The 25,592-nt window shown below is 45.6% G+C and overlaps 1 protein-coding gene across 1 annotated transcript in view; it reads left to right on the top strand.

Annotated features, from left to right (window-relative positions):
* DOP1B (DOP1 leucine zipper like protein B) overlaps positions 1-25,592 on the top strand; it is a 121,725-nt gene that overhangs the window by 81,638 nt on the left and 14,495 nt on the right. The window contains exons 22-32 of the mRNA XM_037831714.1: positions 1,968-2,090; positions 3,537-3,671; positions 5,978-6,033; positions 7,602-7,706; positions 7,805-7,871; positions 15,371-15,515; positions 19,926-20,005; positions 21,462-21,571; positions 21,701-21,847; positions 22,881-22,942; positions 23,451-23,579. Coding sequence (XP_037687642.1) covers positions 1,968-2,090; positions 3,537-3,671; positions 5,978-6,033; positions 7,602-7,706; positions 7,805-7,871; positions 15,371-15,515; positions 19,926-20,005; positions 21,462-21,571; positions 21,701-21,847; positions 22,881-22,942; positions 23,451-23,579 — 1,159 coding nt within the window. The remainder of the gene's footprint in view (positions 1-1,967; positions 2,091-3,536; positions 3,672-5,977; positions 6,034-7,601; positions 7,707-7,804; positions 7,872-15,370; positions 15,516-19,925; positions 20,006-21,461; positions 21,572-21,700; positions 21,848-22,880; positions 22,943-23,450; positions 23,580-25,592) is intronic.

Raw genomic sequence — 25,592 nt, 5'->3', positions numbered from 1 at the left:
AGAGGGGCGCAGACAGGCGTGTGGACACAAATAATCAGTCAAAGCCCAAGTGAGAAATAGAGGTGGAAATCTCCAGTCCGTTCCTTAGGAATGTTTCCTAAGATTTGGCAAGTGGTTTTCAGCCTATTTTTCCTTCCTTTGTCTTTTAAAAAACTGTTTAACTGAAGGAAAGGCCTCTGGTAAGGTCTAAAGTCCCCGCCTGTCTCCCTGAAGTTTACCTCTACGTTCCGCCCCTCGTGGATGTCTGGGCTGGATGCTCGGGCACCTCTGAGTTTTTTAATTAAACCGGAAACACAGGACTCAGCGTGTGGGGGGGTTTGCCGTTCCTCGGTTTTTAACGGCGTCTGCCTCAGAAGGCTCTGGAGTACCCAGGCCCCTGACTCAGTCTCCGGTCGTCTGCGTTGCCTGTTGGGAGGGCCGTGGCCTTTTCTGGTGTCCGCCAGGAGCAGGCACGACCCGCTGGCCCTGCTGGGGGGCGGCTCAGTGCACAGGGGGCCAGGCTGCCCATCGGCCTCTCCGTGCTGCCGGTTCCTCCGCTGGAAGCGCAGTGCCCCGCATCGCCCCAAGTGCCGTGTGTCTATCAGCGTGTTCGGTCCGCACACCAGCCCTAGGAGGTGGCACTACTGTTTTTCCCAAATTAGGGGTGCAGCAATCGGGGGGTGGGGAGCCAGTGCTGCGCCCAGGCCTGACAGCCGCAGAGCGTGGAGCTGGGATAAGGTCCACAGGCTGTGGCCAGTTCTGCATGCTTTTAGGAACAGCAGTGTACAGGTGGCTTCCAGAATGTTCTCTGGGTTCCAAGGCTGCCCTGGAGGGGAGGTCTGCTCTGTTCAAGCCGCCACAGGAACCTCTGAAGCCTTGGGCTGCTTAAAAAAAAAGCTTTAGGGAACTCTTAGGCACTCAACCTCTCTGAGCCGGTTTCCGGACTTAAAACAAGGCTGTTTTTAGTACCCTATGCATGGGGCCAATAAAAATTAATCACAGCTGTGTCTAACGTTCATCGAGCCCTTGGCTCCAAGCCCGCCTCGGAGGGACCCGGGTCGTGGCCTGGGAACCCGGCTGTCTCTGGAGCAGGAACTGTGGTGGTACAGATGGGCGTAGTGTTCTCGGGTCATCAGTACCGAATGCGACACTAAACACGGACAGCCAGGGGCAGGGTGGGTGCTGGGGCGGTTCATTCCAGAGACAGACATTTGCTGCCTGCTGTGTTTGTCTGCTCGTGGGCAAGGCTGAGGAAGTCTGAGCCTTCACGGGAGAGACAGACACTGACCAGCAGTTTAGTAACAATGACGAGAATTGCTGCGAGAAAATGCAGGCTGCTCAGACAGCTGGTGACTGCAGATCCTGATCCGGCTGGGGCTGGGGGCGGGCCTTCCCGATTTGACCAGGGGAGGGGGTTTCAGGCTGGGAGACCCGAGCGCTCAGCAAGAAGGAGCAGGTGGCAGGTCCAGGAGAGGGGAAGGACCCCTGAGGGTGGTGGGTGGTGTCCAGGGGACATCATGGGTTTATTTTAAATGGATTCAATAGTAAAATCAGTCACATTCAAAACAACCTTCCTGATGAATCTAAGCCCTTCTTCAGCTGATGCTGCGGGATTTCAGGATAAAATAGGCCTGACTCGGCTGCCGGGTCACTTGTCTCACGTGGATTCAGGTTTCCTTCCTGCCGCACCCTGCTCACGGCTACCCAAAGGTGGTTGTCGTTCTCTCCCAAGGCTCTTCCACTCAGCCCAGCAGCCCAGGCCTGTCCTCCCTGTCCGCTCTCTGGACCCCACTGTCACCCCGTGTCCCACGCCCTCAAGGGGGAGCTCGGGGCCGCCTCTTCCAGTGGTTTCCGTAGCAGTTAAGCACCTAAGCTCAGGGTTGGGAGTACGAGCCCTCAGAGTGTACAGTAGGCGGTGGCTAAATAAATATTACACAACAGCTCTGCTGTTCCTCTGCAATAACTCTCTTTTTTCCCCCATTTTCTAGACCATAAGACAAAAAATTTTAGACTTCTTGAACCCCCTGACCACCCACCTTGGGGTTCAGTTCACAGCAGCCGTAGCAGCAGTTTGGAGCCGAAAGAAAGTTAAACGTCACAGTAAAATGAAGGTAAAGCTAAAACTTACAGTAAGATTCAAACTTCCAAAGAAATACCAGAGGGCTATATGCGAGGTTAATGTCGGAGGCTGACGTGGGAGACTCTTGCCGTAGTTTCACCGTCTCAGATGCGAGAGATAATAGAGCTGTGTCTAAATACAGCCAGAATTGTCTGTTTGGTGGGAGTGGGGCCCACCTCTGACTTCTGCTCTCTGATTTTTCTATAATGAGTATGATACGTCTGTTTAACCTTTTGACCTAGTACACATACAAGTGTGTATCTAACACGTACATTGGAGCGAACGCTGAAGAAAACTTGGGGCAAGTGATTGATCCCTGAGTTTAGCTGTAGAGAGTTGAGCTCTCTGGTGTAAAAGTGGCTGAAGAGCTGACTGTTGGGCACTTTGGATATGGTTGGAGGAATCTTTATGGGAGGCTGGCTGGTTGAGTTACATTTGTTTTCTGTATTGAAAGGTTGGAATATATCGGTACTTGGAATTGTTAACCCTGTCTGCAGTTTCGACTTCTCAAATAAAAATGCTAAAAGGCAAAAAAAAAAAAATTAAGTATATCTGCATCTAAAATACGTTCTAAACTCAAACATACCAGCCATGAGCCTGCTACCTGGCTTAAGAAACCATTTGGTTTCATCCACAAAGATCCTGGTGTGCCTTCCCTTGGTTGTAGTACCATTTTATAGCTTTGTAATTTGTAAAAGTAGTACTCTCCATTAAAGAAAGTTAAAATCTTCATATTTCTATAACGAGATAACTTCACTGTACATTTACTTCCTTCGTGAAGTCTTCCATGGTTTACATATTTCTGCAAAACCCACATACTCCTCTTCCTCCGTTCCCTCTCTTGACCCTACCCAGGGCCCCTTTGTCCCTCCCTCAGGCCGGGCCCACCTCCCGGACACCACCCAGACCCCCTCCCCGATGTGGGCTCCGTTGCCTGGGAGCAGTGAGTGGGTTGGTGCCCAGGTCCGTCCTCGGTGGGAACCTAGTTCTAATTGGTTTTCCTCCATGCGTCTGTGACCACGTCCATCACAGGTGGCCTCCCATGAGGAGGTTCCCCTGCCTGGGCCAGCTAGCAAATTTCTTACTTTCCTTGTGCTTTTGGGTTACTCTCCTGATGCCAGCCCGTTTCCCTTAAATTAAGTGTATCTGCATCTAAAATAAGTTCTAAACTTGAACACACCAGTATTACTGCCCCATCAGCAACTCCACCTTTTATTCCTAACTTGCATCAGGTACTTATTACGTTATTAGAATTAAATACATAATTTTTTATTCTTACCAGTGGAATCCTTTACCTAATTCAATAGGAAATCTTTATTTAAAAGATTAAAACAAATTTCTTTCTCCAGGGCCAACTATGATAGAATATTTTTTTGTGCCTCATTCTTATTTTTATTTTCTCCCCTTACGTTTTAAATGATTTTTTTTTAAATGGCAGATTGTTCCTGTGCCAAGTGCATCCCAGCTAACACTTGTCGACTTAATTTGTGCACTGAGCACCCTGAAGACCGACACGGTGCTGCACCTGGTGAAGGAGGTGGTGAAGAAACCGCCACAAATTAAAGGGGACGAGGTAAGGACCTGCTGAACTGGCAGGTCTGGGTTAGGGAATCACGAGACGAACGTTCAACAGTCTTCAAAATTCTGTTTCTCATAAAGTGTTGTCAGGGGAAATACAGGTGCCAAGAGTAGCTAGAAATTCCTGGTGTTGTAAACGGAGGGTGGCTTAGTGGGTTTGGGGGAGATCGTGTGAAATAGGTTTGAAGTCGGGTACTTTTGTCTCTTTACTGCTGGGCACAGCACACCACCCAGTACTGGTTCCTTATCAAGTACCTGTGCACACCAGAGTGGATAAAATCATTATAAAGAAGAAATGGCACTTGGCCTCAGAGAACTTGCAAGTTAAATTTTGCATAATTTTTATAAAGGAGAAAATAAACGTCATAGAGCATAACTAATACTAGCAGTTCTGAAAAAGAGATTTCATCGGGCTGCAGAGAAGACAGACTCCGGGATGCATGTGGCATTTGAAGAGGGTGCAGCTGAGCCAGGAAGCTCCCTGTGCTTCTCCCACTCGGTTTCCACACAGCACGGGGGATGCACAGCGTCTTCTGGCCTTTTTCGGTTCTGTGCAATGGATTTGAAAACAGAACAGGCTTTGTGGTTTAGCATTCGTACACCCTTAGAAGTTTCTGTTTTTGTTTATACCAGATCAGACCTCTTTGCTGAAGGTATAGGAGCAGTTTTGCTCTTAATTTATGTGAGAGAAGCCTTGATTTATTTTAACTTTGAAATGGTTGCCTTCTGTCACATAACTGAAAATTACACAGTTAGGGATAATTTAAGAATAAGCCCCTTAAGTGAAAATTAGTGAAGTGGAAAAAGTGGTAGGAAGAAACAGAGTTTTAGATGCTAAGGGTAGCATGTGTGGGTTGGTTGGCAAAAGCCAAACCTTGGGGTGGAGATTTTTTTTTTTAAATCCCGTAGTGGGGAAGGTGACCCCAGAATATCTTTAGCAATTTTTATAACTAGTATACTGACTTTGGAATAGGAACTTTCCATTTGCTCCTGCACCGGCACAAGTAGCATCTACAGAAATAAATGTCCGTGCCCAAAGGAGCTTGTCCTTCACAGGCCTCTAACCATCAGCTTTGGGGGCCCTGGATCCTTCCTCATCCAACGACCTTTATCAAAAATGGACCACGTGCCTCGCATGATGAGGGGTCCTAAATAGTAAAACAGCTTCTGCCCTTAGTCAGCAGATATTCTAGTTGGGAAAAGAAGGTGTGTGATGCTAAAAATTAACACTGTGAGGCCAGGTGTATGGAACAGGTAAATGCTCGGATGGACTCATTTACTCAGTGGACTCGGGCTGTCAGAGCCTTGGTTGGAGGCTGCCCCCATCACCTGGGATTGCCTGGGGGTCCCGTTTCCTTTCACACGCATGCATGCATATTAAAGTAATTCAGTTCTACACACGGGGCCCAGTGGGAGGAACAGGAACGCAGGGCCTGAGGTCGCAGGCCAGACCCTTGGCAGGTTTGCATTTGCAACACCGAGCTCATCTCAGGCGTCAGGAAGCGGGCCCTCCCCACCGGTGGTTGATCCCTGCCTGGGCCTCATGGTCGTAGGCCCACAGGGGATCTGTCCTGGAGAAGGCTCTGAAGCAGCTTCTGTTGACAGGCAGAGCAGGCACGTCCAGTTTTTGTTACATCACGTTACTTGAATTTCTGCAAATACCCACAATGTACATAGTCTTATCTTGGGCTAAAAAAGAAACTAGATCTTGTTTGGCTGCTGGGTTTTTGGTTGTTCTTCAAAAAATTTGTGGTTAGTTTAGTTAATTAGCTTAACTTCTGTAACTTCTACAAATTGGAGGGAAAAAGTGTGTGTTTTGAAACCAGTTTCAATGGAGTCCAGCCCCTTGGGGGTTGGGGAAGTTGGCTGGGCTGGGTTTGAGGGACTTCTGTAAGCTGAAAAGTGGAGTTTTCTGCTGTCTCTCGTCTGTAGCTAATCACATGTATTTATAAGGCTCAACACTGGCCCCAGCTCCTTGTTTTGGGAAGTTCAGTTCTAATTCCCCATTTTCCCTGTGAACAGCTTAATGTGCATGAGTAGCCTGGACTGGAAGTGGGTGAACCGAATGGGATCTCACTGCAAACTCTCTTAAGGGGGCACTGATATTCCGGGACGTCATAGGATGTATTCGCGTTCGTTATACTGCAGGATATTCTCACGTCTGTCACAGCATTTGAAAGCTGCTTCGGCTAAAAATCTTCATTTTGTCGGGTTTTATAATCTGTTTCATTGTGTAGTTGGCTTCTGTTTGTGCCTGATTTCCTACCAACTTGGAGTAATTCATTTTAGTTGAATTTTCAGAAATCGCCCCTAGTGGATATTCCTGTGCTGCAGTTCAGCTATGCTTTTCTCCAAAGGTAAGGCAGTCCCTCAAAAACACGTCTGAGTTACAGATGATAGTGCAGTAGCCATAAGTAGTAATTCCAATTATATTTATTGACCATTTTAGAACCTTTTTTCAGAAAATGCTTTAACATTGTCTTAGTTATTTCCCAAGATGTGGGAATGCTCTGATGACTTTATTTTTCCTTCTCCAAAGATCTAATCTTTAAAATCTGTGTGCTATATGTTGAACACCTTATGTTAGCAAAGCTTTATTTAAAGCCTATTAAACTTTAAGGGAATCAGGTTTGAATTAAATTGATACCAAAAAAATTTAAGAAAGTGCTGCAAGGGTCTTTTAGGAAAAAGAGAAATGATTATATTTGGCGCTGACCTCAGTGCTTTCTGGTGTCTTATGCTGAGTGGTGTCTGCTGCGGTTTACTGAGCTTGGTATCTATCCCAAGCAGTCTCAGCTAAAGGAGGTGTTGGGGGCAGTTTCCTCAGGCTTTTCTCCATGGCTGAAAAGGAAGCTTTAATACCTCCAGATTTCGAGATAGCAACCTCCCAGCTGCAGCTCCCAGACCCCTCCATTCTACAGGGGGCACCATCTGTTGCCAGAAATGAGGGTGAAGGGGGTACAGTCCCCTTCTCAAGGTAGCCATCTCTCTTACCATTATGTGTCTGTCAGGAGTTTCACAATAAATAATTGACAACCAGGTGATCTTCCTGGTTAACACAGTTAACCTTCCTTAGCTATCCCCGCCCACCCCATTCCGGAGACCAGAGTTGCGAGAAGGTCGACGGAGGGTCCTGATCCCAGCTGTCCCCTGGTCCAGGGATAAGCTCAGACCAGCTGCTAACCCTTCACCCTCCAGGATCACTGGGGTTCTTTCCTCTGGGAATTAAAGCTGAGCTGGTCATTTCTCCCCTGTAGTGGCTCATGTGTGGTAGTCAGTATTGTAATGTGAGCTGCTGTTTGCTGTCGTGGCCTCAGTCGTATCTGAGCCTCACAGCAGCTGCAGGTAAGGTTTCTATCGTCCTCCTTTTGCAGAGGACAAACGCCAAGGTTGCACACGAAGTGGTAAGTCGGGGAACAGGGCCTTGGCCTGGCCTCCCTGCCTGTGGTTTGAGCCCTCACCTGCTGCACTGGGCCCCGTTGCCTTGTAGCAATAGCCGCCAAATCCTCCTCCTTCCCTAGAGCTGCTGATCTTCGATCAGTTTCCTCGTGGGTGACCCCTGACCTAATGCCCTTGACCTCCTGATGGGTGACACTATGTTACCAACCATATTTGGGAGGCAGATGTTAGAGCTGGAAAGACCCAAGAGAGCCAAGATGAGCATCTAGTTTAAGGCTTTTATTTTATAGATGAGGAAACCAGTAGTACTTGATCTTTTAAGGGCAAGATTCTAAGTCTCCCCACTCCCAGTTCTTGCCAGAATACCAAAATTTAGCTTATGCCTCTTTTAGTAAAAAGAGAATAAACAGGTTGGTCAGCTATGCCTTCTCTTCTGCTTTTCGACTGCCTGGATCTGAAATGTGCTTACAAGTAAATGTTTATTGAAACTTTTTTGGGGGTCTTTTCCCTGTGTGTTCTTAACTAGGCTCCCGGTACCAGCCTTGCAAGAGAACTTTCCTTCCTTGTTGGGACTGTTGAAGGAATCCGTACAGATGAACCTAGCTCCACCTGGATATTTTCTGCTTCTCAGGTATCATGTCACAGCATTAACATCACCACGGCATTTTCTACTAGCTCATATTTCATTTCTGCAGAATTCTTGGTCTGAAGCTGCCCGTCTCTCAACAGTATGCTCAATGACTTCGTAACCAGAACTCCCAACCTGGAAAGCAAGAAGGACCAAAAAGACCTGCAGGTGTGTATATGAGGAAGATTAGCAAATCATTATCCCAGTGATGCTGTACCTCTTTAGAGGATGTCATTATAGATAATAAACTTTGGGCATAATTTTATCTTAAATATTTGCATTTGATCTCAATTCTAACTCCTTCCGTTACCGTCTTTAGAGGGTTCAGATACACTGGGGTTTGCTGGTGAAGGCTTGGGTTATGCTTGGGCAAGCTCCCTTGGAATTTACAAGACGATCCCTTGCTCATAAGCATAATTGGAAGTATAGGAAGAATAAATTTATCTGTAGACACAGATTCCTTAAACCTTTTATTTTTCCCGTTAAAAAAGCAACCCATACTCATTGAAAATTTTGGAAAGACCAAAAAAAAAAAGTAAAACTCACCCATAGAAGGAAAAACTACTCCCTACGGTAGAATGCCAACTAATAAACATGGAAGTATTGATGAAGTTAGAAAGTCACTGTTTTGCAAACATTATAATATCTGGTTGAGTTGAAAATAATCAATGGATAGTAAAACTAGTGAGTGCAAGTTTGATGAAGAACAGGATATTTACATAGTTTCAGAGTACCTCCTTAATAATTACCTGTTCATTGCAAAGGGGAAAAACAGTAACTTGACAGTGTGGCAGCCTGGCAGATACCACCTCCCAGTAGCACACGAGCCTCACGGGGATGGCGCAAGCCTGCGCCATGTCCCTGGATGACCCACTGGAAAGGATCTGGCATATACCGTGCTTCTGGCAGGAAAACACCAGCTGCCTCAAGTTGTGAGCTAACTTCAGGCAGTCACAGGTTGAGTTGCTTCTGGCCACGTCATGTGATAAAAGACAAAGAGGAGCCTCATTCCAGAAGAAAGGAAACTAGAGATAGCAGCCAAAGTCAGTGCATGATCCTGGATTGGGTCCAGAGCTGGGGAAGAAACTGCTCTGAAGGACGTTTCCTGGAACCATTGACTAAATTGACCATGGAGTGCAGATTAGATAATGGCAGTGTACCCATGTTAAACTTCATGAATTTGTGGCTGTGTAGGAGAATGTCCTTGTCCTCAGGAAACACACACTCAGGTGTTTAAGTGTAAAGAGATGTCTGCAGCTTATTCTCAAATGGTTCCAAATAAAAACATGTGCATATGTAGAGAGAGTAGCAAAGCAAATGAGACCAAATGTTAACCGAAGAGTGTATAAGAGTTTGTCCTTTTCTTGCCCCTTTTTTGGAAATTGGAATTATTTCCAAATTAAATGCTAACATCACCCATAATTCCACTGGCCAAAGAAAACCACTATTAACATTCTTTTTGTAATGTATAGAAGATAAATCTCCATTTTACTAAAAACTTTTTAACATTTATCATGTCCCAATTAGATAAAATATAAACAAATAGGAGTACTATGTATATCTTACTATTCCAACCAGTTTTTATATTCTTGAGATCCAGGTAAGTAGAAAACCAGGAACTCTTCCTCTAGGGATAAATGTTTCCATTATTAATTTATAAAGAAAGGTTCTGCTAAGGCTTCTAGTTAAACCAGGAAGTAAGTTTTATAGTTTTGGAGATGTGGCTGCTAATCTTTATTGTTCCTGGCATCTGTGAAAGATATATCCTGCAGTAGCTTCAGCTCCCCAGTGCTTAAGCACTAGCACATCACAGTAACGCTTAACCAGAAAATGTAGAAAATCCCTTGGCCTTGACTTGTAGACAAGAAGAAAGCACCATTAGAATGCAGACGGTGCACGTCTGATACTTGCATGGCACTTACCTAAACCATCTGGCAAATCCCCAGAATGGCCTGTCACCTCCCCCAGGCCCCCAGCCCTTCGTGCTTCCTCGGCTCAGCTTTGGGCACAGGTAGTGCTTCCACCATGGCAACTGGGGCACCTCCTCCCTGTTTCCCTTGACTACAGGGGCAGGTGGGTGGCCTGCTTCCACCCCATAATGCCCTACCCCCAGCTAACTCCTTCCTGCTGTCTTAGACCCACACTGTCCTTTTTCCCCATCCATTCTCCTTACTGCCTGGGAATCAGGATCCCCTCTGTCACAGCCCAAGAGGGCTTTGTTGTCAGAGGACTAAAGAAAGCACTGGACATGTTCTGATATATGAGCTTTTATTATGGGACTTACCTACAGGGTGGGGAAGTCAAGTCACATTGCCCTGAAATAAACAGCTTCTCTGAATGGATTCAGGAGCTGCTCTGAATGGCAGCCAGTTCAGAGCACAACGTGGAAATAGTCCACACTTTGGGGGGGGAGCTGAATAAGCTGGTTATAAGGGCTCGACATTCCAATGGATATGAGAGCATAAGGCAGAGAGTGGGGGTCGTGCAGTGCAACGTAGGGAGGGGTTGATTGTAATCAACAGGGAGGAGGGGAGGATTATAGAGATAACAATATCTCAGTGAGTCTCAGGGTGGAGATAGTTTCGTGTATAGATTACAGTTAGCATCTGATATTACAAGGAGAATAGGTCAAACCTTAGCTGTCCTAGGTCAAGCAAAAGGCTATGTGCAGTTCTCAAGACACTAGGGGGCCAGGGGCTCCCACATTCCACTCCCACACAGCGATTTGCATTGACCATAGGACAGACATTGCATCCATAATTCACAACAACAATACAGCAAACAGCAGAGTACAAGTAAACCAGTACATATGGACAGTAATCCCCATGGCACTATGGCCAAGATAAAGAAGTAAACCATTTGGACAAAGGATTATCAGATAAGTGTTCAGTATGATCTGGCGTGTGATCAAGAGCTTGTGTTACATTTTGTGAGTTATCGGGTACATATACACAACTTTGAATGTTGGTTAAAGCACAGGTACACCTGGGGCTAAAACAGCTACAGGATAAAACTACCAGGCAGTCTGCTTTATTCTATAGTGGTTTTTTTTTTTGTTTTTTTGTTTTTTTTACCATTTCCTAACTTTGTCCACAGAAATAAATTTCCCTTTCCACAAACTTTCTGCAATTTTCTATAATGATCCAGTTTTTTGTCCTACAATTCTCTTTTCCATTCTAAAATAACCAATCATTTAGGCCAAAACTACTTTCCTTTTACCTTTCAAATAAAACATTCTTTATACCTCTTGTACTTAAGGTACCAAAATAATTTTGGAAACCGTTTTCAAGCAGACATTCTACAGCGTACAATTACCACTAAAGTTAAAACTTGTTAGAATAATGCTAAATACAACACTTTAGTTAACGCATTATTGAAACAGTATTACACAATTTTTTGACAAGAATTAATAGCACATGTAGGAACAATTTGAGTTTTCATTAGTGGATAGTAGAGTTCCAGGTGAGGGTTTTTTTTATAATGCCATATTTTCTTCCCCTGCGGGGAGCCCTTTGGGGTTAGATCTACAGTTCATTTGGGGTTGCAAAGTTACACATACAGTTCCCTGGAGGATGGGAATACGAATAAATTTGGGCACAGTAAATACCCCATGGACTTAGGATTCTCAACCAGCTTGGCTGCATGGGCCAGAACCAGAGCCAGTTGACCTTGTTTTCCCCAATTTCTAGTGTTTGTGGCACAGGCAGGAGCAGATTATTGTTGCCTCACTGCGGCTTGAGAGGAGCTGGTCCCCTTATTTGAATTCTTAAGCCCTGCATGGGCCCAGTGAAGGGGGTCCCCCCATCGCTGTCCACATGTGTGGAGACCCCGGAAAAGGCACTTAATTTTTTTTTTTTAAACTACATATGATAGCTCACTAGTTGGCCTTGCCCCCTGGGAAGGCCAGCAGCAGTCTCGTAGCTGTATCTGCAGTGGTGAAGGTGTATTTTGCCCCTTTGGACAGAGGAAAGGGTCAATATAGTATACTTGCCACCAGGTGAGAGAAATCTGGTCTCGGCTGATGGATTCAAGATGGTGAGGAAGCATTCTGGGCTGTCACAGTGAGCAGGAGGGGCTAGCGTCCTCTACGCCTTTTAACTCTTGTCGGGTGATAGGCAGCTGAAATTGCTGCACCAGCTTCTACGGGGTCTGGTACCCTTGGTGCTCAGTTTTCAGATGCAGCCATTTGGTCGCCTCATGCATCATGGCTGTTAGGTTGCAGAATTTCACTAGGGCATCTGCAGCTGCATTACCTGGCAGTGAGTTAACATTATGGGCAGAAATATGGAAAGCAGTAACCTTACATTCTGCAGGCCATCCAGATGTCTTCCCACAGTTCCTTCCCCCATAGGGGCGTCAACCACCGCCCATTGCTCCTGCTTCCACGTGGCCATTCATACTGTTAGACCTCGATATACGGCCCAGTTGTCTGGGCAGACAGTCAAGGTATCTCCTGGTTCATGGACAGTTACCATCCGCACAGCCCGCAGCTCAGCCCACTGGCTGCTTTGCAAAGTTCCCGTCTCCCACCAGATGATGTCAGTACTTGGCTGGACAGTCACAGCCCTTCAGATAGCATGTTGCCCAGGTGCCAATCATTCAGTATACCATGCAGAGTCAGGTATACTCCCTTTTCCATCAATGGTGGGCATGGGAGGAGCCACCTCGGGAGGATCAGCAGGAGGCAGGGAATGCTGCTCTTCCACATGGGAGACCCGTCCTAAAATTTCACGCATCTCTGCACTCACAGGGCTATTGTTAAAAATTCAGCACTGTAGGGCATAGACTTTCTGTTTTGTCACTGTGCTTAGCAGAGCACTCCCCAAATGGGGCTTATTTATAGTCTCCTGTGTCCACCCCTGTATGAATGTGGCCACTGGGCACCTTTGAGGTAAACCTTCCACTTGTAACAGACCATTATAAGCTGCACACAATTGCTTTTCCAACAGCCTATATCTGAGTTCTGTGCCCTTCCAAAGTTGGGACCAGAATCTAATAGTTACACATTTAGCCTGTTGCCTTTGCCACAGACCCCACCCAAGGCCAATATTGTCACTGGCCACATTCAATTCACAGGATATATCGGGGTCCCACCCCTCTTAAAGCCTGTGCTTGCACTTTTGTAAACAGCCTGCTGTGGAAAATCCCATTCCCATGCTTTTCCTTTTCTAATTAGGGTGTACGAAAGTTTTAAAATTTTTAAATAGAGTATAAACAGTTTCCAATAACCTAATAAACCAAGAAAAGCTATTACTTGTTTAGAAGTTATCAGTATAGGATAACTTTGTATTTTAACAACAGCAGCTAAAGGAATAGCTTAGTTTTACCCAACCAGACAATACCCAAGAACTTGATAGAATGTTCAGGCTCTTGTAATTCACTTCAATTTATCACCCATCCTTGACTTTCAAGGTGGGTCACCACTGTGCTAACAGCAGTTTCTAGTTCTGAAAAAGAATTACTGGTTAGCATGATATCCTCATTATAGTGAAACACAGGGGGTGTCCTTTTCCTTAAATCTTGTGCTCCCAGTCCATGGCAGATGGTGGGGCTGTGGAGGTGTCCTTGTGGAAGCACAGCAAACGTCCATTGTTGGTTTTCCCACATAAAGGTAGATGCAATCTGGCTGGAGGGATCTAAAATACTAAAATAAGCTCTGACAAGGTTTAACACAAAGTGAAATTGGCTTAATTGAGTACTCATATCCTGCAACAAGGTAGCTATATTTGACACAGCTGCAAACAAAGAAGTTATTAAATTAAGTTTGATATAATTAATAGTCATTTGCCAGGTACCATTAGTTTTTTCCATTGGCCAGACAGGGCTATTAAATGACCCTGGTAATTTATACTGATGTATTGCCACAGAACATCTGGGGAAAGGCACCTTTTGTTGGACCAGAGGACGTGCAGCTTACTTTCCTCAGTTTTAATTTCCCGGTCAGACGGGCTCATCATCTTTGAAGAGGAATCCACAGAGTCCCACACTTTAGGGCTCCAGTCAGGGGAAGCCAGGATATGCCTAACTTGCCCTTTGGGCGGCTTGTGCCCTCTTACTCTAGTGTGCTGGCATGCCAGTGTTTCTAAACTTTTATCCAGAGTGTCTTTCAATTCAGCTTGGGTCAACTGCATATCCCTTTCTAACTTCAGTTCCTCTTCTAAGCGGCAGACTGTGGCATCAGCTGTTAAGGCCTTTTCTGTAGCTGCACACACAGCTTCCAAGAACGGCCAGGCTACTGTTGCAGCAGCCTAGTGGCTTTCCTTTTTCTCATGAAACCCTTCTAGTCCTGCAGCCTGAAGCAGGAGAGCGATTAGTCCAGCCAGGGAGTCATACGCATCTCCATACTCCCTCGGCAGACCTCATTCATCTAGGAGGGCAGCCACCCCTCCCCACATAAGTGTCGCAGGCCACCCCGGTATCCCACCCAGGGACTTCCTATTTCCCTTCCCCAAGTTCATGTCATCAGTGCCTGGGATTTCTTTAGGCTCCAGGCTGGCACACCAATTGTCACGGCCCAAGAGGGCTTTCATAGCCAAAGGACTAAGGAAAGCACTGGACACGTTCTGAGACATGAGCTTTTATTATAGGCCTTACCTACAGAGTGGGGAAGTTGAGTCACGTTGCTCTGAAATCAGGAGCTTCTCTGAAAGGATTCAGGAGCTGCTCTGAATGGCAGCCAGTTCAGAGCACAACGTGGAAATAGTCCATGCTTTGGGGGGCTAAATAAGCTGGTTATAAGGGCTCGACATTCCAATGGGTATGAGAGCATAAGGCAGGGAGTGGGGTCCTGCAACACAGGGAGGGGTTGATTGTAATCAGCAGGGAAGAGGGGAGGATTATAGAGATAACAGTATCTCAGGGAGTCTCAGGGAAGAGGTAGTTTCAGGTGTGGATTACAGTTAGCAACTGATGTTACAAGGAGAATAGGTCAAACCTAAGCTGTTCTAGGTCAAGCAAAAATGCTGTGTGCAGTTTTCAAGACACTTGGGGGCCAGGGGCTCCCACACCCTCCAGCCCCTAGGTCCTTTCTCTCCATCTTCCACTCTCCCCGTTCACACAGCCCATCTCTGCCTCGGTTTACCAGCTGGGCAATTCCCTCGGGTTCACCCTCCTTGCCCCTCAGCAGATAGACATGCTCCTCCTACACACCTGCTGTGCTTGTGAAGCTTGTGGACCAGGTAGAGTCCTGGGCATCCCATTCTCAGACGTCGCACGTGTACAGCTGCACTCGGCTGGAAGTACTTGATATGATACCGCACAGTGTTTTGTTCTCTTTTTCCCAGCTGCCCAACCGAGTTCTTTCCTGGGTGCACTTCACATGTGAACTGTGGTTATTATCTCACATGTGAAGTGTGCCTAGTCTGAATTAAAAGTACTGCAAGTGTAAAATACACACTGGATTTCAAAGGCTAAGTATTTTTAAAAATGTACAATACTATTATATTGATTACTTGTTGATAATATTTTGGATGCATTGGGTTGAGGAAAATATGTTACCAAAATTAATTTCACCTGTTTCCTTTGCCCTTTTAATGTGGCCTAGAAAATTTAATATTACGTGTGGCTCACATTCACGGCTCATGTATCTATTGGACAACGCTGTTTTAGACACTGAAGATTCTCTTCCTCAACCAAATTCCTTTCGTCTTTCTCCTGATTAATCTCAGGAAGTTACTCAGAAAATCCTCGAAGCAGTGGGGAACATCGCGGGCTCTTCCCTGGAACAGACCAGCTGGCTGAGCAGAAACCTGGAAGTGAAGGCCCAGCCTCAGATCTCCCCGGAAGAATCCGACGCTGAGGGAGATTTGGGCGGTAGGTGGGCAGCGAGCAGAGCATGATGCCTGCCGACCGCTGAGGGTTTTACAAGACCGATGTTCTAACCCCTAAGCTTTAGAGCCAACTTCTGCTAATGGTTTTAGATATTCCTCTTTTTTGTTCTATTTTCAGCTGTTTCTTTTCTTACAAGCTAAGTTGTACTAAGTGCCACCTGACATTCCCTTGGTGATTTAACTTTTGATATCAAAGTGTAGGGTGAACAGTAGGATTTCACTGGACAGTTCCCTAGTGTTACCCACTGCCACACTGAACCCTCGATGAGCCTCAGAAAGGGTCAACAAAGTAACTTCCCAAGACCATTTACCTGGACCTGGACTTGATAGAAATCAGCATGGGGTAAAGAAAATGAGGTTGTGTGTTTTCTTTTTGCAGAACTGTGGAAAGAAAACAGTAAACCAACAAACTGCAGTCAGGCTTTTTATATGGTGTCTCATTTCTGGGCCCTGGGATTCTGGTGTTTCATTGCACGTCACTTAGTCCTAAACTTGAAATTTTTAATATACAAGGGAAGGAGGGTCCACTAGTCAGGGCTCTCTTTTTGCAAGTAAAAAAATCCCATTTCAGACTCACAGAAGCAAAAAACAGCAGAACAAAATCTTTTTCACTAATGTAAGTGAAAAGCCCGAGAGTTGATATCTGGCATAGTCAGGTGGGAACCAGGTGCAGAGGTGAAATTAACCGAGTGTAATGTCAAGACTCTGGTGGGCTCTGCGTGGGGCAGTTGCCTGGCCCGGAGCTGGGGAGGAGGGGCTGGTTCCCTGGTGCTCCATGAAATGGGCTCTCCACCCAAAAGAGAGTTCTCTTCCCAGAAGGGGGAGGAGATGGTGTGTGGCACAGACAAGAGACAACACCGCACTCCCTTCCTTCTGCCATATTTTTTTGATAGCCAATTTTGTGTTTTGTGTAAAAGAAATAATTATCCTTTATTCTGTAATAGTGATACTGTAACTAACATACTGTCATTCACCAGCATAACCTATGATTATGCCTCCCTGGGCTGTGGTCGTGGTTATGGTTGTGGCTGTAGGGAAGGAGAGCTCCGGCTTCTGTGGGCTAATTTGCCCTCGGTGCTTTTTGTTGTATGTTTAAACCGCTTCTCCACCACCAGTGCAGCTGGCTCGCCCCTGTAGAGTCATGTTGTTTGATCTGGCTTTTGTGCAATAATTAAATTTAACCTCAAGTGAATACTGTTGTAAATTACCTGAAAAAAATGGTTAATGCTCCTATTTAGAAATAAATACTAGAATTCCAAAGCTGGAACTGATTTTTAAGAATCTCAATAAGACTTATGTGGTAAACTATGGAGTACCAAAAAACTAAGTGTTTGGGTCATAACTGTATTTTATTCTAATCTTGATGAACAAACTAAGAATCAACATATTAGCCACATAGAGCATGATAGAGAGGGAGGCTTCAAAGTGACGGCTTTTTCTCTGCTTGAAGTTTTTGGGTATGCGGTGGACATGCAGGTTCTTGAGATGGAGAGAAAATAAGTCTTTTTGCCCACCCAGGATGTGCCCTGCACAGGTTCTGAGTTCTGGTGCTGCGGCAGCAAACACAACTAGCTTCTCTCTCATGGAACGTGAGAAAGATGATATCAAAAGTTAAATCACCAAGGGAATGTCAGGTGGCACTTAGTACAGTGAGGGAAAGAAGAGGGCTGTGTAACGAGTGCCAGGCGTGGGGTGGAGCCACTTCAGGTGTTACAGAACGTGTCCCCAAGGAGGGGACACTTGTGCCGAGAGATGGAAGATGAGGAGGGCCCTGTGCAGAGGGAAGGGTGAGAAACCTGAAGGCCAGGGGGCTGCAGGAGGAGGATAGAGGGAGGCTGGGGATGCAAGGCTGGGGGGCCTTACAGAGCATGGTAGGAGCTTGGCTTGGATTCTGCTTGCTGTGGGAAGTCATTAAAGTGTTTAGAGCAACAACACGATCTAATTCAATCTTTAGAAAACACCACTTTGGCTGCCAGAAGCAATATGGGCTGTATCGAGTGAGAGTGGAAGCAGGAAATCCAGTTAAAAGGATTTTGCAGGAGTTCAGGCAAGAGATGCTGTTGGCTTGGAGCCAGGGCAATAGAGCGGTGAACTGATTTCAAGGCAACGTCAACAGGACTTGCTGGTGGTTTGCACGTGGTGGTTAAAAAAAAAGCAATCAAGGGTGACTAGGTTTTGGTTTAAGCAAGTTATTGAGGTGGAAAGGAGTGAAGAAAGAATATTCTGGAGGGGGAAATGGAGTTCTATTTTGTACATATTAAATCTGAGATGTCTGGAAAAGAGAAGGAGTCAGCAAGGATGATCACTGGGGTGGGAGAAAAGCCAAGAGAGCATAGAATCCTGGAACCTACAAGAAGAAAGTGTTTCAAGAAGGAGGGAGTCTGGAACCTAAGGAACGCTGCCCAGAAGCAGAGTGAGGTAAGGGCAGGGACCTCTGGATTTGGCTGTATGGAAGTCACTGGGGGCAGGTGGTTTGGATAAGGGGGGGAAACTTGAATGCAGTGAACGGAGAAGAGGATGATTGGGGAGCAAGCAGTAAGAGTGGATGTCGATAACCCCTTGAAGCTCAGTTGTGAGTAAGGGATTAGCCAAGTGGTATTAAAGATCAAGGGATGTTTTTTATTGTTTTGATTTGTTTTTAAATTGTAATATATCAAAGCCTGTTTGAACACTGATGGGAACAGTTCAGCAGAGAGGAAGAAATTAATGCAAGACAGTGAAAGGATAATGAAAGCCAAGTCCTTGAAGGCCGAAGGGCCAGGATTAATATCGTAAATGGAGTTATTTTTCTTTGATAGAAGCCAGGGCATGTCTCTTAAAATAGGAGAGGAGGCAGAGAATATGGTTATAAATGCTCTGGGTTAATAACTCATACTGGCAAAATGAGGGCACTTTCATTTGATTGCATTTGTTTTCTCAAGAAATAAGTAGTGAGGTGAGGTTATCAGCTGAGAAGGGGGTGGAGGGCACTGATGGGTATTGAGTGAGGATGAGAGAGCATGTGAAAGAATCACCCTGGGGAGTAGGAAAGCCAGCATGCCGCCCAGGAGCACCCAGAAGGATTATCTGGAGTGTCAGGCCCCTCTCGAGGTTCGTGGTCATGAAATGAAAATGAGCTCAGTTACAGAGAGGGGTGGTTTTCTCCAGGAACATTTAGCTATGGGAGGACTCAGAGACAGATCATTGAGTATAGCCAGGGCCGCAGTTTTCTAAGTGAGTTCTTTAAGGGGAGCAGAAGCAAAGGAGTGAAAGGTGTTTGCAAAGCAGATGTAAACCATGGGATGTGGGTGGTGTGGAACGAGTCGCTACAGTCGTGCATGGTGGAAACACAGGTTCAGAGCACAACAGAAACTTTCAGCAAATGATCCCTTTATTACTTGCACAGTATGGAGAGTCCAGAAAGGGCAAATATCTCTGGTCACTTACTCAGCACAAAAAGTCCAAAAGAGCAGGTGAAGAAGTCCCATCACTGCTGGCCTCCTGGGAAGGCCAAAACTGCTCCAGATCGGGTCGGTAGATGGCAGCTCCACACACACCACTTTGTGCCAGAGAAGAGAGACCGATCTATACTGTTTGAGTGTGGTTTATCCACCTGGGGGGAGGGGACCCTACCAATGAGAATGCCCATTCTAAGCATCTGGAGCTGCAGATTTAGAGCTAGCTGCCCTTTTCTTTAGACTTAACATCTCCCCCAGGTTGTGGAAGGGCACACAATAGATTAGGGAGTGAGGGCAGTGGAAGGGCTGAAGATGGCCACTTAAGCATGTATTTGTGACTTCCCCAGAGAAGGGTGGGTGTAGTCTGGGCCACGGCTGCTGGCGTTTCCCAGGTGTCTGTGACCTTCCTAACCTGTGGGGAGGTATCTAAGATCTGGAGGAGCTTAGGGTGGTAGTTAAGTGGATAGGGTGGTGGCTCAAGAGATTGGAGACCTTGTACAAGGATTCAGGAAATTGCCAGGGTGGCCACAGGAGGGTGATTGAAGTGGAAACCTTGAATGTGGAGATTTGGGAAATTGGTGAGGTCAAGGATCCGACAGCAGCTGTGTGTGGCTGAGCTGGAGCAGAATAAAAGATCATTGGAAGAGGAGAGGGCAAGGGGCTTAGAGGCGAGGGTGTTAGAGGGTCATCCAAGGGGATGTCCAGGTTCCAAGAATGGCGATGAGACCCAAAATGGGGAGGAGGACAGTGAGTTGGTGTTGATGTATTTGATCAAAAGATCCAGATTCTTAGTTCCCGGAATTGCATTTGTTAAGGGAAGAAGACCTTAAGTCATATTTACATACACAATCTGTATGAAAGGTGGGAACTTATGAATCAAGTTCACTTGGTGCTTTCGGGTAGTAAATGGTGACCCATTCGTCATTAAAAACACAAATGCCTTCTGCTTTTAGCAGATGCTGCTGCAGCTTCTTCGATGGTGTCTGCGTCCGTCCCCTCGGTGTACAGCGTGCAGGCCCTCTCTCTCCTGGCAGAGGTACACACAGTCCTGATTTGTTGGCCCTTCTCTAAATGGTTACCATCCTGAGTCTTTGCAAGGGCGTTCCATCCTCAGGTACCAGGAAGTGCAGGCTGCACCCTACCCTCCCCGCAAGTTTATAAGTCAGTCTTTGACTGGTCAATATCTTCATGCTTCATAGGATGACTTGGGATTTTTTGCTGTCTAGGCATTTGATTTTCTTGATTAATTTACTCTGGAGGTCATTTTCTCTCTTTTGCCTGAGGTTTTCTTGTTTGTTGGCCTTGATCTCTATCTATTCTTTGTCTTTCTCACCAGCCAGTTGTCAGATTAACTCTGCCCTGCCTCCCAGTGTCCCCCAAAAACCAGCAGCCTGCCTCTGGGGGGTAGGCACTGAGCACCACAGCAAGGTCTCTGTGTGTGGGTAAAACAAGTCTGCTGGCTCCCAGTGGTGCTCTGTTTTTCACCAGACAGCAAGCCCTGGGGTTTGTTTTAGAGCACTGCTTTAACCATTGGGGTTGTCCATTTTTCTCAGCTTAAACAGGGTTGGGTTCCTGTGCCGGGGGTGTAGACCAGCTCCAGTGGGCCTGGGTTAAGGTCTGGAGAGGTTCTTGGAAATCCTGCAATACCCTTGCATTTTCCAGTGGCACTGTTCGGTAACTCACTTGTGCTCAGAAAGTGTTTACCTTCTGGATCTGAGGCTGAGTCTGACCAGGTGGGGCTGAATTACCTCCTGGAGTCCAGCCGGGAGGGGGCTGAGTTACTTTCTGGAGCCCCTTCTGACCAGGTGGGGCTGAAGCTGCAGGTTTCCTGGGCCCTCACTTTGCCAGGCAAAATCTGACTCAGTGTGGGTCTGTGTCCCCCACTCCACCTGCGGCAGAGGACTCCCCCAGCTGTCACAGTTTTCAGCTGTCCCCCCAGCAAGGATCAGGCCACCAGCTACTGTTTCCCTCAAGGGTGGGGGAAGGGCTTCCAGACCCAGGGCTGGAAACAATCTCTGCCCACATTTTCTCAGACTCTTTGTGCCTCACTGATCTGGACCTTGAAATGTCCTCCCGTGTCCTCCGGGTCTCCAGACGGTGGGGGTCTGTCTCACTGCTGTGATGATTTTATGGTCTGGGTCCCCAGTGGGAGGGGAGAGGGGAGAGGACCATCCAGTCCAGAACAGAGTTTTCCTCACCTGATATTTTTCTTTTTTCTTCTTCAATTCGGCATTTGTAGGGTCCTTTTCCAGTCTATGCCCTCTTCCAGAGTTCTGAACAAGTCAAGATTGTCCCCCCTTTTTGCTGAATATCTGGGGAGAAGTTTTCAGTAGCTGTAAACATCTCCATGTTGATGACGTCACCCTATGTCAGTCTTGACCTAAAGCTGCACCATGGAGTTTTCTTGTCACGTTATTATGCTTTTAGAACCACATTTCTTGTTGTCACTGGCTTCAAAAGATTTCTGGTTTGCTGTGGTCTTGCTCTTTTAGGTTCTGGCATCTCTCCTGGACATGGTTTATCGAAGTGATGAGAAGGAGAAAGCTGTGCCATTGATCTCCCGTTTGCTCTACTATGTTTTTCCTTACCTACGCAATCACAGGTAACGTTGTCTTCTCCATTTACCCTCCCCCTGTGTAGAAAAATATATGGGGAATGAATCAACTGGTTTTCCTCAGACAGCCTTCACGTGAACCATGACCATTTTCTCGTCTTGTCCATCCCTCCTTAGTGCCTACAACGCTCCCAGCTTCCGAGCCGGTGCCCAGCTGCTGAGCTCTCTGAGTGGTTACGCTTATACAAAACGAGCCTGGAAAAAAGAAGTCCTGGATTTATTTTTGGACCCAGCTTTCTTTCAGATGGATACTTCTTGTGTTCAGTAAGAAATGCTTTCCTGATAAAAAATGTGCCCTGAATCTTCAAGTAGAAGCAGTGTTTTGCTTTAAATAACTTATTCTCATCCCTGAAATGGGAGCAAAGAGTTAGCATCTACCCAAATAACAGACCTCACCATCACAACTCATGGGTTACTTGTGTATTCTTGGGAAAGGACATCAGTCTTTTAAAATACGGAGGAACCACATTAAAAGGTAACTTTTCTTGTCAGAAGAGGAATTTCACTTAATTAAGAGAGCACATCATTCTTAAAGAACATAACGTTCAGACCAGAACATAACGTTCAGCCCAGCAATGCTGGGTCAAGGACCACTTTATATTGTTATCAAAAGATCTTGGACAAACAATAATGAGATGCAGCCTACTGTGGGCACTGGCCGTATCTCCATCACCAGTAGCGCAGCTGACCCTCTGCTTTTACTGAGAGCTGGCTGCAGCCCCGTGGGGCCATGTAGCTGTCAGTGCTGATGTACTACTGCCTGTCCCTTCCCCAAAAGACCAGCAAAACCACTCCATTTCCCCTGGCAACGGGGAAACGATGGGGAAGGACCAGGATACAGGGTGGAGACTGGGTCAGCCTTTCTGTGTGGCCTGAAGTTCACCTGCCACTCCCAGCAGGCTGCTTGGAGCCCTGTGACCTTCACCCCCAGAATCCTTTTTCTGCTGGGATGCCCATTTGGCAGTCAGCCCTCTGGGAAATAAGTGAGAAGTGGCAGTTCTTGTCTTCACTAACCCCCACTTCCTTCCATCATCACAATATATGAGCATCATCCCATGTGAAAGTATGTAAGGGCAATCCTGAAAAAGCCAGAGTACTTTGCCAATTTATGTTTTCTTTTACAGTAATCTGGAGAAATGTCAGTTTTCATTCCCTGTATTAGGATTATAAATGAGAAGCTGTTGGTTAACTTGCTAGAAAGCGTGTTTAATAGATCATAAAGGGGCATGCTCTTTTCTTGGCTCTTTTAATGAGACTACTGTATTTTTAATTAATGTTGCTTTTTTTTAATATCCAGTTGGAAGTCCATTATTGACCATCTTCTGACTCATGAGAAAACAATGTTTAAAGATTTAATGAGTAAGTTCTGTGTTACTTATTCTTAAGTCACAGTTTAAAGGACTAATGCCGTCATAATCAGGTTTTACCAAAGTATTTCATAACCTTACTTAAATCTTTTAAGGTGCCATCTAAGCCTCAAATCATAATCTGATCTGCATAATAGGTCAGTACGGAATGAATGAGCTTCTCCAGTTCTAGTCTGTTGACAAGAATGCCTTGACAACCTTTTCTAAGCTTTATAATGGAGAGATACTACAAAAACAGCTGTGTTCACGTCTTGACCCTTGTATTGAAAGAAATAAGTTTACCATAACATATTAGGAGTAGTTCTCTATACCTCATGTCCTCTTCTAATATCCTGTCATTAAATAGCACTAAAGAAGTAGGATATTTTAAAAATAAGTATAGGAATAATCATGATTTTTCATCAGGGAAGATCAAAATTACACTCGTAAGAATCTTCCATAACTTAGCTCTAACTGTAGTTCTCCCGCTAACTGTGACTTACTTGCTCTGTTTCTCCGAGGCATGCAGAGCAGTTCCTTAAAGCTGTTCTCAAGTTCCGAGCAGAAAGCCATGCTGTTGAAGCGTCAGGCTTTCGCCGTCTTCAGTGGGGAACTGGATCAGTACCACCTTTACCTTCCACTGATGCAAGGTGAGGGGCAGCTGCCCCGCCCGCCAGCACCACCCCCACCCACGGTGGCTGAGAGGGGGGCTGTTGGGGGACACGCAGCACAGCCTGGCGGGAGGGTTGGGTGTTAAATCAGCCCCCGGCTGAGGCCAGAAGCAGTCGACATCATTGGAGAACCACTGAACTAGATGCGTGTGAACCTGCACCTTTATTTTAAAACTCAATTAGTATAATGTTATCAGTTTTTATTAGGACATTTTTAAAAGTCTGTCGGCACAGTGCAGGAATAGTACTTTCTCCACATTGTCTCCTGTTAAAGTCTCCTCTAGCCAAGGCACTTCGTGTTTACAATACTACCTAGCTCAGCTTTCAGCGTGATGGGAAAGGGCCTCATTTTTCCTTAACTAATTTTGATTTTCTTCATGCTTACTATCTTCTTTAGTGCTATATTCTTTAGCACATTTTCCAGAATGTGCGTTAAAAATGATTTGTTTTGGATATTGTACATGATTTTGAAGTTGGTATTCTGTCTTTAATTCACCCTCTTCCTCCAAGATATGAAAGAATTCTTGAATAGGAATTTTTTTCCCTTAAGACTGATAGACTAAAAGGAATGAAATAAAATTAATACAATTCTTAAAGGATATTTTGGTTAAAATTATGAAGGCCTAGTATAACAAACAATTCTACAACTTTTAGAATTTTGATGTAAATCTGTTTTTTGGTCTGATGTACTAAAGTTTAATTTATACATAGTAAAAGCCACTCTTTTTAGCATCCTTTTCTATGCATTTTGATGAAAGCGTATAGTCAGTTACAGCCACCTCAGAAAGTTCCCCCTGCCCCTTTGTAGCTAGCCTCCTCCCTCACCACAGCCCCTGGCTATAGCTAACCTGCTTTCGGTTCCTCCAGTTTTACCTTTTCTGGAATGTCATACAAATGTAATCGTGAAGTGTGTAGCCTTTCGCGTCTGGTGTCTTTCCCTTAGCATCAGGTATTTGAGTCACCCATTTTGTTGCATCTCTCAGTAGCTTATTCCTTTTTATTGCTGAATGGTATTCCATTCCATAGTTTGTTTACCCATTCACCAACTGAAGGACATTTGGGTTGTTTCTAAGTAGAATCTTGATATCAATCTTTCATTCTGTCCTCTTAGAAAAAATTGTTATAAACGTTCATTGCCTCACAAGGCCTGGGTTCTTCCTAAAGCTCTCTCGCTAAGATGCTCTTAATAAGGATGCCAGTCACCAGCTCACTCCCTTACTTGGTTAACTGTGCAAAAGGCCTTGATCATGTTAGTACAAAACACAAACAGCTTTCATAATTATTAATTATGACAGTAGTTTATGTTTGCAATAATAAAATTATTATTTATACTTCAACTGATGTAGTTTCAACATATAAAGAAAATGAGGAGATTTTCACCTCATACTATCTCAAATACTTAGCCATATGAAAGCAAATATTTAGACCCTGACAAATCTAATCATGCCTTGCTTGAGCTACTGAAAGGCTGATTTGATCCGATGGTCACCAGGTATGCCACGTGGCAGCCTCAGAGGACTTCAGGCAAATGCAGGGTCAAAGCTGAACTTGGATGTAGCTCTGCAGAATAAGGGAAAAAAGAATATGGGACTGACCTGTTCTTTAGTTTCCTTTAGTTGCTTTGCAGCCTCTGCCACTAGACCTTTTGGTGACACTGATGGGTCTTAAAGCTAGACATCAAGTATGCTTTCTTGGGTGAGGAAAGAGGAGGGAAATAAAAGAAGAATGTGTTGGGCAGTGTCTTAGTCTGCCAGGGCTGCTGTAACAAAATGCCCCAGCCCGGTTGGCTTAAACAGCAGAGATGTGTTGTCTCACAGTTTGGAGGCAGAAGCCCAACCTCAAGGTGTCTGCAGGCTCAGGCTTTCTTGAAACTCGGTAGAGTCCCGGGGGTGACGAGCCAGCAACCTGTAATGCCTTGCCTGCCTCCATCAACGGCTGTCTCACTCCCTGTCTGTCTCCTCCTCCTGTATCTGAACTTCCTCTGCTGAAAAG

The sequence above is a fragment of the Choloepus didactylus genome, chromosome 1, assembly GCF_015220235.1.
Source record: "Choloepus didactylus isolate mChoDid1 chromosome 1, mChoDid1.pri, whole genome shotgun sequence".
NCBI lineage: Eukaryota > Metazoa > Chordata > Mammalia > Pilosa > Megalonychidae > Choloepus > Choloepus didactylus.
This window is presented reverse-complemented; position numbering and strand designations above follow the sequence as displayed.